This window comes from Panthera uncia (assembly GCF_023721935.1).
Source record: "Panthera uncia isolate 11264 chromosome A1 unlocalized genomic scaffold, Puncia_PCG_1.0 HiC_scaffold_16, whole genome shotgun sequence".
NCBI classification, from domain to species: Eukaryota; Metazoa; Chordata; class Mammalia; order Carnivora; family Felidae; genus Panthera; species Panthera uncia.
The window spans coordinates 64211873-64228314 of record NW_026057576.1 but is presented as its reverse complement, the minus strand read 5'-3'; the positions used below and the strand labels follow the sequence as shown (position 1 = coordinate 64228314).

The following is a 16442-nucleotide window of genomic DNA, read 5'->3' as shown; positions in this document are numbered from 1 at the left end:
TCCACTGGAGCTGGGGCTGCAGGCCAGCTCTCAGCCACCAGAGAAGAGCCCGGAATCTGTGACCCAGTCAGGGCTCAAGAGCCAGAGCCCCCAGCGGGAGGCAGTAAAGGGCTCAGAGACTTGCTTGAAGTTGATGAGAGGCAACCCAAGGGGACAGGGGATGATACACGGAGAACAGACTTGCCAGCGTCTAAGTCTGCCAGCAGTGAGACTTGGGTCCCTCGTCCCAGACCAGATTGGGCTCTTGAAGAAGCAGTGAAACCAGAATAGACAAGGCCATAGGAAGCTCTTTCCCCACCTACCTCTCCAGCCTCAACTCCTAACATGAGCAGTGCCCCCAAATGAGTACTGTGTAGGTTTTTCCATTGCACCCTGGCCCCCCGGCCCCCCTGTCCCCAGCACGCGCACACTGCCCCTCTGCCTCAAGAGACCCTTCCCTTCTGTCACTTGGCTGGTGAAAGTCTCATTTTCAGTCACTTCTAATGCATCTGCCTCTGTGAGACCCTCAATTCTTCCACATCTTACATATGGCTTTTAAAATGTTTATTATTTTGAGAGCGCGTGCAGACAGGGGAGGGGCAGAGAGAGAGGGAGACAGAGAATCCCAAGCAGCTTCTGTGCCGTCAGCACGAAGCCTGATGCAGGGCTTGAACTCACAAACCGTGAGATCATGACCTGAGCTGAAATAAAGAGTCGATGCTCAACCGGCTGAGCCACCTAGGCGCCCCTGAAGATCACGGGCATAGCACACCTGACTTTCTAGCAGCATTATGGATGCCTGGAGTGGAAGCACTGCACGTTCTTCATCAGTGGATGGGTGGATAAGCAAATGTGGTCCGTCCACACAGTGGGGTATTCCAGCCTTAACAAGGAAGCAAATTCTGACACGGCAAGAACGGCGAGGACATTATGCTAAATGAAATCAGCTCGAGGGCAAAATAGGACAGAGCCTGTGATGTGAGATTCCTAGCCTGCTCCGATCCACAGACACAAATAGTAGAGAGATGAGTGCCAGGGGCTTCGGGGGCAGTCAGTGGGCAGTTAGTGTTTCATGGTGACAGAGTTTGAGTTTTGCAAGGCAAGAAGAAATCTGGAGATTGCACGACCGTGTGAGTGTATGTAACACCCCTGAACTGTACACCTAAGAAATGGGCTGGTAAATTTTATGTTCTGTGCATTTTACCACAAAAACATAAAATTAAAGCATAAAAGGTAACACTTGCAGCCTGCTGTGCCATTTGGGGTCTGTGTCTCATAGTACCCTGAGGCTGCTTAAGGCCAGGGAGCATCCTATTTTCATCTTTCTTCCCCCAGAAAACGGCATCCTGCAGGGCACACAGTGGGTGCTGAGGGTCTGCTGGCTGGGACGGGAGGGAGTAACGTGCAGGTGTGAAGCAACCAGTATCAAAAACATACTTCCCAGCCAGCTCCTGCAAGCAACCCCACACCTAGATGTGTTAGATATCTGAAGAACTATTCTTTCAAGCTCCTTCTACCACAGACCCGTTGAGTGGACTGTAGCCATAATGTGATGATTATACCCTTGCGACACGGAAGAAGAAATGTTGAACTTAATGCCCAAATGATACCCAGGGAGCAGCTGTAGTAAATCACATGGCAAAAGCTGGCTCCTGATTATTTCCGGCCTTAATGCAGGTGAGGAGAGGGCTACTGTGCCGGGAAACGTTAACTGTAGCTCATGATGAAGTTCTGTCCCTGTGAGCACCGTCAGGGATGTTTGCTTGCTCACAGTGTGCCCATCAGATGGCATGTTCTAAACATAATTCTGTTAATCTGCATGCGTCTTAAATTTCTCTTGAAGCCGTAAATTATGAATCACCTAAGAAACTGTAGTACAACTTAGAAACATAACAGATTTGTATTTTTCGGTCTTTACCCCCAAATCATAGGATTCTCTGAGATTCTCAATGTTGGGGGTAGGGATCGAATTTGGAGATAGTTACAATAATGCCAATAACTTTTGTGTCTTGGTCCACTGGTGGTGTCGCCTTCAGCTCCGTTTATGTCATTGGTGATCATATCCAGGCTGCAGAGTCACGAAGTGACTTCACTGCCTGTGTAGGTCCCAGGTCTCGTTTCCTCCCCACCCACCCCAGCATTTAGGGACACCACCGCCCCCGTCCTTTGGGGTTGCATTTGATCGGGAGAGGCTGTTGTGGGGTCGACGATGTGGGAATGTGCCAACACAGCAGAAGCAGTGCTTTATTCTTCCAGCTTTTTCCTGTACTGTCCAGATTCCCTGGAGTTCTAATGAACAGGAAAACGTAATAGGTAGTAAACAGGTTTCTAATTAATGGAAGAAATAACAAGTAAAAATGAAGAGCCCAAATGAGGTAAATAGCACCCGAGGCTTCCTGGTTAGATTCTAAACACTGGCTGCATTTTTCATTTAGATGATTTTGTGGTTGATTTGATCATTTTAAAGAGTACTGGGCCATTTTAAAGCATTTTCCAGCTCTAGAAGTAGATTGATTTTGGTTTGTTATTTTTTTTTCTTGCTCAGACCTATTACTTGGATAATACATTTTTACAGATGTGTACTAGACCTTGCTATAACGTGCAAAAATATTAGTTTCCTACATTTTCTCCTTTTTTACATAATATTTTTTCAAGAACCCCTTCCCTCACTCCAGCTTGCCTCCTTTCCCCTGCTGACTTCTTAATTTCTTGCTATCCAGGCTGTGGTACCTGTGTCACCTGGGAGCTTCTTGGAAATGCTGACTCTCAGGCCCACCCAGACCTCTTGTCTCTGAATTGCCTTGGAACAAGGCACCACCCTGGTAAAGTCCTCTCTCCCACAGGCAGTTGTGGATGACTCTAACTCATGATTTCTAGGAAATATCCTTTGACAGTTTGAAATTGGGCTCATGAATTATCCCACCCCCTGTGACTGAGCATGACACTCTAGAAAGTTCTATGCTACCACCCTGCTGATTTATTTACTTTTCTATTCTGCAAGTCATGAATTTACATTAGAATTTAATTCTGTATGACTCCAGGTTTAAGCATGCATTTGCCTTTTCAGTGTAGTCTGGCTGCCTCATAGACAACATTCCTTTTTCTCTGTGGCTTCCCCATATCCTCCTACAGGGATTTGGGTCTAGAGTCGGAGACAGCCCAGTGTAGCAATATATCTAAGGCCCTTTCACCACCCAGTGGGATGAAAAATTAGCCTCACTGCCCCAAGCAGGGCACTAGGTCTGTCTGGCCTGTTGGCCAGGTGCTCTGTGTTCTTCTCCTAGCTTCAGCCGTAGGTGCCTGTTCTTCCTGTTGACAACTAGCCCACCTGACGACAGGTACCACCTCTTTGCTCAGAGCTGTGGGCTCTTTTGTCCACTCACCACAGTATATTCCCCTGTATCCACATCATGCTGTAAATATCAGGTGATGGGATCTGTGGGGTAGGCCAGTTCCTTGCTGGCTGCCACACCTCTCCCCACTTTCTTCGGGCCAGGCAGAGGGACATAACGAGGTGCCAGGCCATCCACGTGATGAAGAGGCCATCAGCAGAATGGACAAGGAACAGGCAGAACTGGGTTTGAGTCTGTCCTGCCCCGTTTGGACTCTGTTACTTCAGGCAGGCTAATTAACCTTACTAAGCCTCTGTCTTCTCTTCTGCAAAATGAAAGTCATAGGACCTCTAGGGTTGTGCACCTCCAATGAGATGAGACACCCAGCACCAAAACCAGCACAAAACAAATGCTCAGACGACGATCGTGTAGAATGGCCATAACCAGTTTTGATGTGTAAGTTGTTGTCTGCAACAACTGAAAATGAGGGCATGGCCATTTGAGTTAGTATTTATGGTTATAGGATCTGTTTGCCACGTCTGTCTTCTCTGTCCGGCTTATCCTGTACCTCAACACTATGGCGATAGATTTTCCATAAGTTTCTCCATCCTGACTTAAACGCCTCAATTCTGTACAAAATGCCCATTTGGCACAGGACACCGCATGCAATACAAAGAATACAAAGCTGAATCCATTTCAGATCCCAATAGAAGAAAGTCCAGTGGAAGAAAGAAGGTTGTATAAAAATGGCTACTAAATAAGCTAGAAGGCGGTCAGAGTTTTTATCGAAGTTTAGAAAAAGATGACCAGGGGCGCCTGGGTGGCTCAGTCGGTTAAGCGTCCGACTTCAGCTCAGGTCACGATCTCGCGGTCCGCGAGTTCGAGCCCCGCGTCGGGCTCTGGGCTGATGGCTCAGAGGCTGGAGCTTGCTTCTGATTCTGTGTCTCCCTCTCTCTCTGCCCCTCCCCCGTTCATGCTGTGTCTCTCTCTGTCTCAAAAATAAATAAACGTTAAAAAGAATTAAAAAAAAAAAAAAAAAGAAAAAGATGACCTACCTCTTCTGGGTGGGAGGAGCCCACATGAAGGAACAGGAGGAGCATTTCCGAGGTATTAGGCACTTGAGGTAGACTTGGTGACATGTGGGTAGGATCTCAGCAGGTGGAAAGCATGGGAAGGGCGTTTGGGCTGGTGGGACCAGCGTAAGCAGAGGCGTGATGCCTTGATCCAGCGAGTGAAGAGCATTTGAGGGAATGAATTACCAGGTGTGTAGTACACACTCTCACATTTAATCTTCACGACCTTCCGGGTCACCCCAAGGGAGCTGACTCGTGGAGGTTAAGGACGGAGAGTCAGTTGGGACACTCCCGTGGCAGGGACTTCCTGGGACCGCATGACAGGCAGGGAGCTGCCCTGTAGAAGCTCATTCTGAGAGGAGGGCACCCGTGATCCACGGTGGGAAGAGGCAGGGGAGAGGGAGTCAGTAGCCACCCTGTTCCCCTAGCAGGTCGTAATGGCGAAAGTGAGTCCGCTGTTTGGAATCAAACTGATGTGGATTAAAACAAAGCTGTCACGCCCAGGTGCGTGAATGCACAGAGAAAACAGGTGGGGGCCAAAACTGGTGTCCTGTTTCTGGAGGGTAGTTTGGCAGTACTTGACAGCCTCCTTTGAAAGTGTTTATACCTGTTTCTCAGCAATTCCACATCTGAGAGTTTATCTCAAGGAAGTAATTAGGGCTGTTTTCAGAGATTTGGCTTCAAGGATATTTAACACAGAGTTACTACTTATAATTGCAAAATATTGGACACAGCCTGAATGTCCCCAAATGGAGGGTTTGTTAAATAAATGATCGCATATATGGTAGTATTATATGGCCGTTAAAATATTTTCTTGAAATACTAAGTGAAAACAGATTACTGTAATATGTTCACATTAATCTCATTTTGTGTAAATATACGAGTTTGTATCTTAACATATGCATGCACTTAATTCCAGAAAGAAAATACATCCTCTAAAGAATGGTTTTAAATCAAAGTGTTAGGGTTATGACTAGTATTTATTAAGTTTCTGCATTCATTTGCACTGATTATGGTCAAGAAAAGAGTTTTGTTTTCTAAAAGGTAATGCAGAGGTCCCTGGGTGGCTCAGTCAGTTGAATGTCCGACCCTTGATTTTGGCTCAGGTCATGATCCCAAGGTCCTGGGATCAAGCCCCACATCTGGCGCCTGGAGCCTCCTTAAGATTCTCCCTCTGTCTCTCCTTCTGCCCCTCTCCCCTGCTCGCGTGCACGCTCTCTCAAAAAAACTAAATCAAGGTAACACAGCCTTGTACTCAGGTCAGGGACTGAATCATAAAACGTTGTGGAGGTAGCATCTTTAGGGCTTGATACCATGCGGGACTAGGAGAAAGCTGGAAAAGGAAGGTGAATGTGTTGAGCCCATGAGCCCAGGAAAGAAGTCATGAGATTAAAATGGAGAAGTTGGAAAAAGCAGCTATTTTGAGTGGGAAATTGTGTGTTAATCATGTTGCGTTTGATCTAGAAGAGATCTCCATTGAGAACATGGAGAAATACACAGAAGCCATGTTATGTCTAGACTAGTATACTAGGACCTACCCATGTGTAGAAAATGACTCCTCTGTGAAATATAAATTAGGACCTACCGTAAGGGACAAAATGGCTATAAAGATTATAAAATTTGATGAAGCCACTTTCCTTGTGTTTATCTCTTATTTGATCTAGAAAGAGAACTTGATCTAGATTTGATCTAGAAATGTCTAACGTGCTGGTGTGGTTGTCAGGAACCAGCCTCAGCCTAGTTGGGAAAACATATGGGGATAGTTGCAAATCAGCTAAAGTAAGAGTATCTTCAAGTATTTCTTTGGTTTTGAGAATGTAAACTAACTGATATTGGTGATATTCTCCGTGGGAAGTTTCCTCTTATGTAATACACCTCTTATGTAATACAACCCCTTGGTGAACTGTGAAAGACACAGGCTATGGTTTGATGACTGGAGAGTAGAGGGAAATAGCCAGAACCAGGTTTTCTTTGAATTTCCTGTTTGTTTTTACCCTCACTTGAGTTTGGAGACCACAGACCTGTGGTTGTGGGCAGGCCTCTGCCCCCCTCTCATATCCCAGCCCTTTACCAAAAGTCTACAAATGTTCCAGTTTGCACAGATGGATCAGTTTTAGTTGTGATGATAGCACGGGAGCATCCACACGTTCTCAGAGACACAATTCTTGCCTGTATCTTGATACATGTTGATTTACATTTGAGAACACGGAGAAATACACAGAAGCACACAGAAGCCGTGTGTGTCTAGACTAGTATACTAGGACCTACCCATGTTCAGAAAATGACCCATCTGTGAAATATAAACTAGGACCTACTGTAAGGTATAAAGTGGCTATGAAGATTATAAAATTTGGTGAAGCCACTTTTCCTAACGTTTATCTCTATAAAAGTAGACTCTCTCTTGAAATGCCATCAATGATCGTTGTGTAAGTTAAGCTTTAAAACTTGGGAAGTACTCAAATGAGATAATATGTAAAGTTCCCAGCATAGAATCAGTGCTCAGAAAGTTATTCTCTGTTGAAAGTTGTGAGTTTTAAAAATTTACAAATGTTTGAAAGCCTGTCCTGTGCCCTTCATTGATTCCAGATACCTAGATGAGATGATATCATCTCTTGGGAAGCTCCCACCAGGGAATTTGTAGTTGGGCAAGCTCTTTGGTTTAAAAAAAAAACAAAACAAAACCAAAAACACAACAGTTTCTGCATACAGGTTTAAATGCACACAGCTGACAACCAATTTTGTGCAATACAGTTTTGTTCCTGACCGGCATTTTACCTGTTTTATATTGATTCTTTGATCTTATTGTCAGTGTATTTAATTTCCTTGTGCATTGGTTCTAATAACCAGACTGATACTGGACACGTATTTTTCCTAAGGGGGTAATTGTGAGTATTAATTACTTTGTAAAATGCCTTTTGAACTGCTCAGATGAAACGCCCCATATAAATAGCAAATGTTATTTGTGTTGTTGTTGTCGATGATGATCTCATTATGGGTATTTCAGCTACTGGCTACTGTTTTTTAACACACTGAGACTTGCATTTTAAAACGTTAAGATGTTTCCTTTTGAGACAGAATGTAATCAGGTGTTTAATAGCCAGAAATGATTTGGTTGTTCTACCAAAGAATAATTATATCACCTCTTATGTAATAGAATTCTGGGAAAATGATTACCTGTTTATGTATTGCTTCTGACTTGTTGACAAACTATAAAATTATCCAAGAAATTCTCAAGGTTCAAAATAACCAGACACTAGGAATAAAGCTAATTTTGAAACTTACTTATCAACCACTTAGTAGATTGCTGGGTTTTCACTGCTGGCAGGCTGATTGTGCTATTTTTAACTTTTCTTTAGACCAGTGGATCTCAACCAGGGGCAGTTTCCCCACCCACCGAAGGGACACAAGGGACATTTGTTAATGTCTGACATTTTCGGTTGCCACAATCGAGGGGTGCTTTTGGTATCTAGTAGGTAGAGCGCAGGGATAGTGACAAACATTTTACAATGTACAGGACAGCTCTCTACAACAAAGAATAATCCAGCCCAAAATGTCAACAGTGCCAAAGTTGAGAAACTCTTGGACTACATTCAATATAGAACTTCCTTAATCTGTCTTCAACAACCAGAGTTTCTCCTGATACATTGTGTTTTGTGACTTCTTAATCCCTCCTGGATCTCTTTACAGGTTGGCATTGTGGGAAGAACAGGAGCTGGAAAAAGTTCCCTCATCTCGGCCCTTTTTAGATTGTCAGAACCAGAAGGTAAAATTTGGATTGATAAGATCTTGACAACTGAAATTGGGCTCCACGACTTAAGGAAGAAAATGTCCATCATACCTCAGGTATACAAGTCAGAGCATCCTCACATGTCCTTTTTATAAGAGAACCTAAGTTTAATTGCTTTTACTTTTATTCCTTTTTTTTTTTTTTTTTTTTTTAAGTTGAAGGATTGATCCTTTTGCCCCAATAGAACATATTTTTAACAGCAAGTATTTTCATCGGATACCAGGTTTTGTTTTTGGGTGCGTGCACGTGCATGTGTGTGTGATTTAATAACTTACCCGGTGAAATGTCTGGACTCTAACTTCCCCAAGTACCCCAGAGTTATCCACTGATAACCACATGATTCTGAAAAGAAAATGATGAATGATTGGTTTAGCTCCTGAGAGGCTTCTGTAGGGAAATGTGGATTTTAAATGTTTTAGTGGTAGACTTTTGCTGTAGGAAATGTAACTTCTCAAAGGTAATTCTCTCCATGGAGGGCTTTCTGTGAAACTGGTGGGCTTTGAGAATTACTGTGTATATGGATGCTTTGGGGAGACTTAGAATCTAGCCATTAGTAAATGATTGTAACCAGGAAGCAGTAGAGAATAGAAAAATACAGGACAAGGAATCCCATGTCTCTGGACCTCAGGTTTCTCTCCCACAAAAGGCATCTCCTGGAGCCGTTGTGAGGACTGGGTCAGCGGCTGTGGAGTGCTGCTCGCAGACCCAGGACCTGGCTGCTGTGATGATGGAGGGTGCAGTTGGCCGTCTCTTTCTGGGCTTTGATTCTGTTCCCTTATTCTGCTTCTTAATAGAAGTATGACTTTCAGGAAATGTTTTAGTGATTGGATAATGCACAGTAGAAGCACCTTTCATTCCTTGTGGTCCATCATTTCAGTTTCAGTAAAAATTCAGAAGGTATTGGGAGCCTGGGTGGCTCAGTCAGTTGAGCATCTGACTTTGGCTCAGGTCACTATCTTGCCATCAGCGTGTTTGAGCCCTGCATCAGGCTCTGTGCTGACAGCTTGGAGCCTGCTTCAGATTCTGTGTCTCCCTCTCTCTGTCTCTCTCTGCCCCTCCCCTACTCATGCATGTGCATGCACACTCTCTTTCTCTCAAACATTAAAAAAAAATTTTTTTAAATCAGGATACTCCTTTCAGAACCACAATGAGATGCCATCTCATCCCCAATAGTCACTACTATCAATAAAACGAAAACACTGGGGCACCTGGCTGGCTCAGTAGAGCATGTGACTCTTAATCTTGGGGTCATATGTTCAAGCTCCACTTTGGGTATAGAGATTACTTAAAAAAAAAAAAAAAAGAAAGGGAGAGAGGGAGGGAAGGGAAAGAAAACACCAAGTGCTTGGAAGTTAGTGGGAGAATTTGAACCCTTGTTCATTGCTTGTGTAGGTATAAAATGAGGCCACTGTGGGAAACAGAACAGAGTTTCCTTAAAAATATAAAAATAGGATCACATAGGAATGATCATATAGAATGATCTTATCCTATTACCAACTCCACCTCTGATTTTGTAGCCAAAATCATCGAAAACAAATTCTAAGAGGTACTTGTACACCCATATTCATAGTAGTGGTATTCACAAGAGCGAAAATGTGTAAGTGGTCCAGATGTCCTTAGGTAGGTGAGTGGAGAAAGTGTGGTGTGTTCACACAGTGGACTATTATCCGGCCTGCAAAAGGAAGGAAATTCCGACATGAGCTAAGGCATAGATGAACTTTGACATTGTGCCAAGTGAAGGAAACCAGTCACAAAAGGACAAATACCCTAGGATTCCACTCCCATGAAGTACTTAAGCAGTCAGTTTCCTGGAGACAGGAAGTAGAATGGTGGTCGCCAGGGGCTAGAGGGAGGGATGGAGAGTTAGTGTTTAATGGGTACAGAGTTTGGAATTATAAAGAAGAATTGTGGACCTAGACGGTGGTGATGGCTACACAGTGATGTGAATGCATTTTAATACCACTGAATTGGTCACTTAAAAATGATTAAAGTGGTAAATTTTGTGTTATGTGTACTTTAGCACAATTAAAAAATTTTTAATAACTCTCCTATCCCTGATGCTTCTATGCTTTTTCTTTTTTTTTAATTGAAGAATAATTGACATACAGTATTAGATTCAGGTGTATAACACTGTGACTCGGTACTTACATACATTATGAATGGTCCTTACGGTACATCTGGTGACCTTTTTTCCACCTGTCACCTTGTCATCATCTTCATCTATTTTATCCATTCGGAAAAAAGAAATTTGTTTTTTAAAATATCCCTTTCAGGAAAAATGAAAAGAAATTTGCAGCACTTTCAACCCCTGTATTTAAAGATTTCCTCTGGCTGTTAGATTCATGACTTCGTGACTACAGTAGAAAGTAAAGGAGTTGAAATTCCCAAGTTTTGTATTTCGGTTGTACCTATCTCTGAAATGGGCCAAACGAGATTAGTGAGCAGAAACAATGGGCGTGCCTGTAAAGTACTTTCATGTCCTTGGATGAAAGGACCTAGGAACACGTCCCGTGTTATTTTTAATGCTTCTTAATAAGAAATGGTTGTATGCTTGTGTACATAAAAGAACTGTATAAATAAAGAAATAACGTTGGATGTTTCTTGGCTCTGCCAGTAATGTTTTGGAAGCACATCTGAGCAAAGACTAAATACACCTTGACATCACCACAGGTTTTGGTCCTCTTCCATAACTTCCCACCCTACTTTGGAGCATGCTGTAGGTGCATACTCCGGAGAGCATGCTTACAAAACAGTACTAAGCTTTGTACCCATGGAGATAATGATCACCAACCATTGTAAACACACAACCTTTCATTTTTCACTTCGTGTGCCTTTGTCTCTAAGGGGCAATGTTTGTTGATTAAAGAGAGTCTAGAGAGACCATGTAATGTGTAAAGGGTCCCAGGATATCTTCTAGGAGGCAGCCAGGATAGAATCTTTAAGATCACATGACCCACATTTTTATTCCGGCCCAGTCTCTGGACTGTGTGAGTGACCCTGATGACATCACTTGGCCTCCGAGCTCCAGCGTCCTCGTCCTTGAGCCAGGTCTGGTAATTGCTGCCTCACAGATTTGTCATGAAGATTTAACCGGATGAGAAAACGTCTGTGGCCCAATGCCTTGCTCTTAGAAATGCTTGGGAAATAGTAACTATTTTTACTAAGGATCAGGGCACTAGCCTTTTGGGTGTTCTGGTTACTTACATAAAAGTAGTAACAGGTTCTGGAAGGACTTTGCTCTTTAATTTCTATTTATGTTTTTGTGATCCTTGGTGATTTCCTTTACATCTTTTGCTTATCACACAAACCAGATTATTTCTATAAACTTAAAAGAGTGAAACAAAAGTGTGCACAATAAGAATTCGAGGGTAAAGTGTAACAGAAACCTATCAGCGTTCTTCTCACAAGGAGCAAAAGAGAACATCACTTTGTTTTCTGGCCTCCCTCCCACCTGCTCTTTCCCGACCCCCGCTCTGTACCCCACTGATACGCTACAGTGCCCCCTGAAGACCCTGGCATCCTTTCTCCACTCCCCCCACATGTTCGCTTTTTTCTAGCTCTTCCGGAGGCTGTGTCTCCAATTTCTGTTGCTCCTGTGCTTGTTTTCATCCCAGATGAGTTACACAAGTGTGAATAACTCCTAGTATTTGTGGAATCCTTCACATATTTGAGCCTCTTTCCCTACTGTCTCCGCCTTCATCCTCACAATTATATGGTTATCTTCATCTGACCCATTTAAAAATTGAGGCACAGTGAGTTTAACCCACTTTACGAGCATGTGGCAGAGCCAGGGTTCCTGTTTATGTCAAGGACGTTCTCGGGCAGCTAACCGCTCCTCCAGGGACCAAAGCACATTGGTGACTGCAGTCCCCCCCTACAACTGCTGTGTATCACAGTTCCGCGGGCACACCCATGCAGACACAAATATTCCACAAAACACGATTACTCTTAGTGCTCTGCACTCTACTTGCTATTATATCCATTCTGTTCTAGTTCATAGAAAAGATAAAATGGTCATGAGGCACAGAATTGATTTCATGATCCGTTGGCTGCACCTGCAGTTTGAAAACCACGTTCCCTCACTGTCCCCTGCTTGGCTGGGCTCCTGATACATGGTAGCCCCATACCTCGAGCCCTGGTGGTGGTCCTGATTCTCACAGCAGCCCTACAGGGTTAGCCCTGTTTTCCAGTAAGGAAACAAAGGCTGCTGGATACAGTTAACTCAAGGCACACTCAGCACTAAAAGAAAATCAATTTAGGAAAAGGGGTTAATTCCCTTATGTGTCATGGGCTAGCGTCAGGAGAAGATACTCGAAATCTTACCTTGCTAGAGCTGAGAGCCCTTTCTCTTGACAGTGTGACTGGCTGCAGAGGTGGGAACAGCTGTTGGCCTGGTCCCTTGAAGGACGACTTCCACCACTCTTCCCACCAAAATGAATAGGAAACCGTTTCCTTGTGTCTCAACACCCTGATTTAGGGAACTAGGGAGTTTGGAGCTGTCTCTGCAGAGCAGAATGAAGGCATGTTGCTTGGAGTTCCCAGTTTAGGTGAGCCAGGTCGGCGCCCTGTTCCTTGGCTCTGTCTCGCTGTGATCCTGGCTGCAGCGGTGAGCTTCCGTGGCGGCCCCGCGCTGCCAGGCTCGTCTCAGTCATTGCTGACCACGCCATCAGAGATCAGAACTGGGACAGGTGTGATAGCAGCCAGGGCCGTGGTGGGAACGGGAGGCAAGGGAGCGGTGGGGATAGTTGGGGGCCAGTCCCGCAGGGAACTTGGGAAAACACTGTATTCTTTGAATGTACTCCTTGATTTGTACAATTTATGGAGGAAGTAAAACATGAAAGTGCTTTCTAAATAATTTTACAAACAGAATGGGTAGCTAAAATAGACACTTCCTTTGCGCTCCTTTGCGCTTCCTTTGCGTCTTTAAATAGTTAAACGCATTCCCCAAAGAGAATAGCAAGATGAGATTATATTTAGGGAATAACTTACTTATCTGAAAGGATCTGGAAAAATGGATTTCAAAACTTTTTTGGATGGATTCTCTACATCTAAGGCCCCTTTCCTTTTGGCACCAAGAAAATGTTTTCAGTTGAAAAGTGATTCCATGCAAATTCATTATTTACGATTGCACCCCAAGGGTTGGCACAGATCAACAGCTATCATCTTCATCATGATTAAACAGATTCACTTTTTATATTTAATAGACTTTTTAAAATCAAAGCAAAACCTAGATATTTTTTAAGCAGTCCACTGTGCTCCTTTGGTATTTCTATTCCCTGGGTTATCCTCAGTGTGTTGGAAAAGGCTAAGTGAAGCTGTCCCTTTAAGACTTCTTCGTTATTACCTGGTTTTCTTTTCTCTCTTTTTTTTTTCTTCCCTTGTTGAGAACAAAACTCAGAGAGAGAGAAGAGGTGGGTATGCTGTTACTAGTAAAGAAATACAACTGGATTCTAGCCTAATGGAGTCGGCCTTTTGTTTCTGACACTGAAGTCTTCATTAAAGCCCTTGGAACTGCTCCCCAGAGCTCCTGACCTTTCTGTATCGAAAGAGGACTTTACACGACTTAAATTCTTTTTCCTTTGTCGGCAAACAATGTTCTTTTCTTCTGAATATGGATGATGATCGGTTCATTCAGGGGCTACAGGATTTAAAAAAAGAAAAAAAAAAAAAGGAAATCAAGATTTAAAGCTACTTCAGGTGATTGTCTCATTCTTGCAACTGGGAGACGAGCTGCCCTTAATAAAGGTCCTTGGCTCAGCAATGAAAATGTAGCTCTCAGGACGCATGGAACCAGCAGCCGCTCTGGAGGATATATTTTAGTAGAGGGCGGTTTCCTGGTTGGGGGCTGGAGTGATTAGGGTACAGTAAAGTGTTGTGCTTTCTCTGCCTGGTTTGTAACCACTTGTATGGTTTTTGTCTTGGACCAGGGTCGTTTTAAGCTTCTGAAGGTTAGTGGGTAGGGTTTCTTTTTGGGATAATGAGAGGTTTGTCTTCCAGTAGCATACACAAAAGGGCTAACAAGACCGTGGTTCTCAGTCTCCCCGTTGTGTTGAGGGATTATCAATTTACTACGCCAAAAGCTTTGATTCAGAGGTGGCCATTTTGGGTCACATGGCTGATACGAACTTGTGGTATGTTTGTAACAAAGGAAAAAATTGCTGAACGTGGCACAAAAGATAAAAAGAAAAAAAAAAGTCAACTTGAAACTGATAAAAAAAAAACAAACAAACCAGGTTTGTACTAATGTTTCAGTTAAAATATTACCCCAAACAAAAACATTGGTTTACCTAACCATAGCATGCCAGCTAACTCTTATTAAATGAGGTTTAATTGTGTACCTTCAGAAAAATATATACTTAGGCTAATACATTTAGTGTATATGTTTACATGAAGGTTGTATGTCCTACCATAAATCTCTGCACTGAAATGTTCTGCCTGCAAACATTTTTTACAACACTTATTCATTATAAGATTAGTTTATTAACTTCAGTTGCTTGGAGGTGGGTACTTTAAATAATAGTATCTATCAGAAATGATAATTAATTTGACCCTTATCTGCTCTTGCAGTGTGTGTCTCCTATGAATACTTTTATCACCTTTTGAAGATAATATAGTGGTTTCTTACTTGGCAAGTGGATAAAAGCGGACTAGATAGAAACCAAAACGAGCACCATGCATAAAGCACACGGGCATAGTAAAACAGACACTGTTAACAAATTGCCTGCTGCTTTTAAAGAAAAAGGCAGCTTCATTCAGCTAATCTTTTAATAAATCATTCTCTTCATTCAAGTTTTGATCGAAATTGTGCTCATTTTGAAATACATCTTTGGCATGTCATAACAGAAAAAAATATTCTAGTTTACTGAACTACTTTGTTCTAATAGCTGCTAACTAAACATGAGCAGTCGCCTACTGTATCCCTTTAGATTGACTGTATGGATTTAAGTGGGGACCCTTCTTGCATTGGGAAATGCTGAAAATGTAACTTTTTCTATTTATGATAACAGTGACTTGCTGATAATTAGCAGGGCCTCCTTAAGGCCTACAGATAGCTGAGGTCTCTGTCTAAAACTCAGCATAAAGCTGCTGCAGGCTCAGCATCAGAGTGAGCAACTTCGATCTCGGCAACAAATCCCACATTAGTGCCCCAGTCTTTGGAGAGATGGATCCATTTCAGGAACTTTCCCAAAGAGAAAAAGGTGAAGGGGGTGACGAGAGGGACCCTTCCTGTTAATGAAGTAGGCGATTGAACTTTAAACGTGTGCTCCTGTGCCTGTCCTGTTGAACCACCCAAACCGTGGCTCCCAAATGGGCAGATACAGGGCCTTTTCATCGTTTCACAAAGGAAGAAAGGTCTGTCTTTTAACAACAAGGCAGTTTTTTGATAGATGAGCTTAGGTAACACTTCCATAGAGTGTACTTTGAAAGCCAGGTGGACACTTTATCCTAGACTTCTTACCGGATGTGCATTTGCGCTGTGACAGGCACATGAAGGCCAACAGGTCATGTAAACCTGGATAGGCTCGTGGTTGCTGTGAGCAGAGACCACCTCCCACTTCTTTCACTGGCTTGAAGCCCATCCCTTAGCCTGTTCTCTTTCAGCCCCTTCATCTCCTTAACCACCAGTCCTCAGAGTCTCTCAGCTTGGGCCCCAGAGTGGATACTGCCCATGGTTCAGAGCCTTGGCGGGACGGGGCAGAGCATCAGGAAGTGAGGAAGGTTGGGTAGCAGCCCTTCCCCATCTGGCCCTGTCGTTTTTATAAACCTCAGAGAATCAGCTGAAGGAGGAGACGCATTGGCCTTGATGGACTCTTTGAGTTGATAATTACAAAGTAAGATCAAGTAGAGTCTGAAGAATTTCTGAAGTAGGTTGAATGAAGAATTTAAAATCCCAAATAGAATGATGATTATTCCCCTGACAAGGAACTCTTACTGTTGCTTAAATTGTTGTTCAGTCTTTGGTCCTAAGTTCGGTAGTTTTAGGGGAGACTATTTATTTATTTATGACAGTGAAAATTTTCTTTTATGAAGCTTTGCATATAAAATCGTGCCCCAAAATTAAAATAGTAGAAAGATAAAATAAGTATTGCAGTAGATAATAGGAAAAAGGGTGCTGTATTGGGTTGAATTGTGGTTCCTCCAAAGATACGTCCCAAGTCCTAACCCCTGGTACCATGGTCTTTGGACGTGTAATTAAGTGAAGGATCTCAAGATTGACTGGGTGATGCGTATATCCCGTGATAAGTGTCCTTATAAGAAGAGGAGAGAAAC

The 16442-nt window shown here is 43.1% G+C and overlaps 1 protein-coding gene across 2 annotated transcripts in view; it reads left to right on the top strand.

Annotated features, from left to right (window-relative positions):
- Positions 1-16442, top strand: part of ABCC4 (ATP binding cassette subfamily C member 4) — a 260291-nt gene that overhangs the window by 210599 nt on the left and 33250 nt on the right. For both annotated transcript variants that reach the window (XM_049647145.1, XM_049647146.1), the window contains one exon: positions 8072-8227. In XM_049647145.1, the coding sequence (XP_049503102.1) occupies positions 8072-8227 (156 nt within the window). The remainder of the gene's footprint in view (positions 1-8071; positions 8228-16442) is intronic.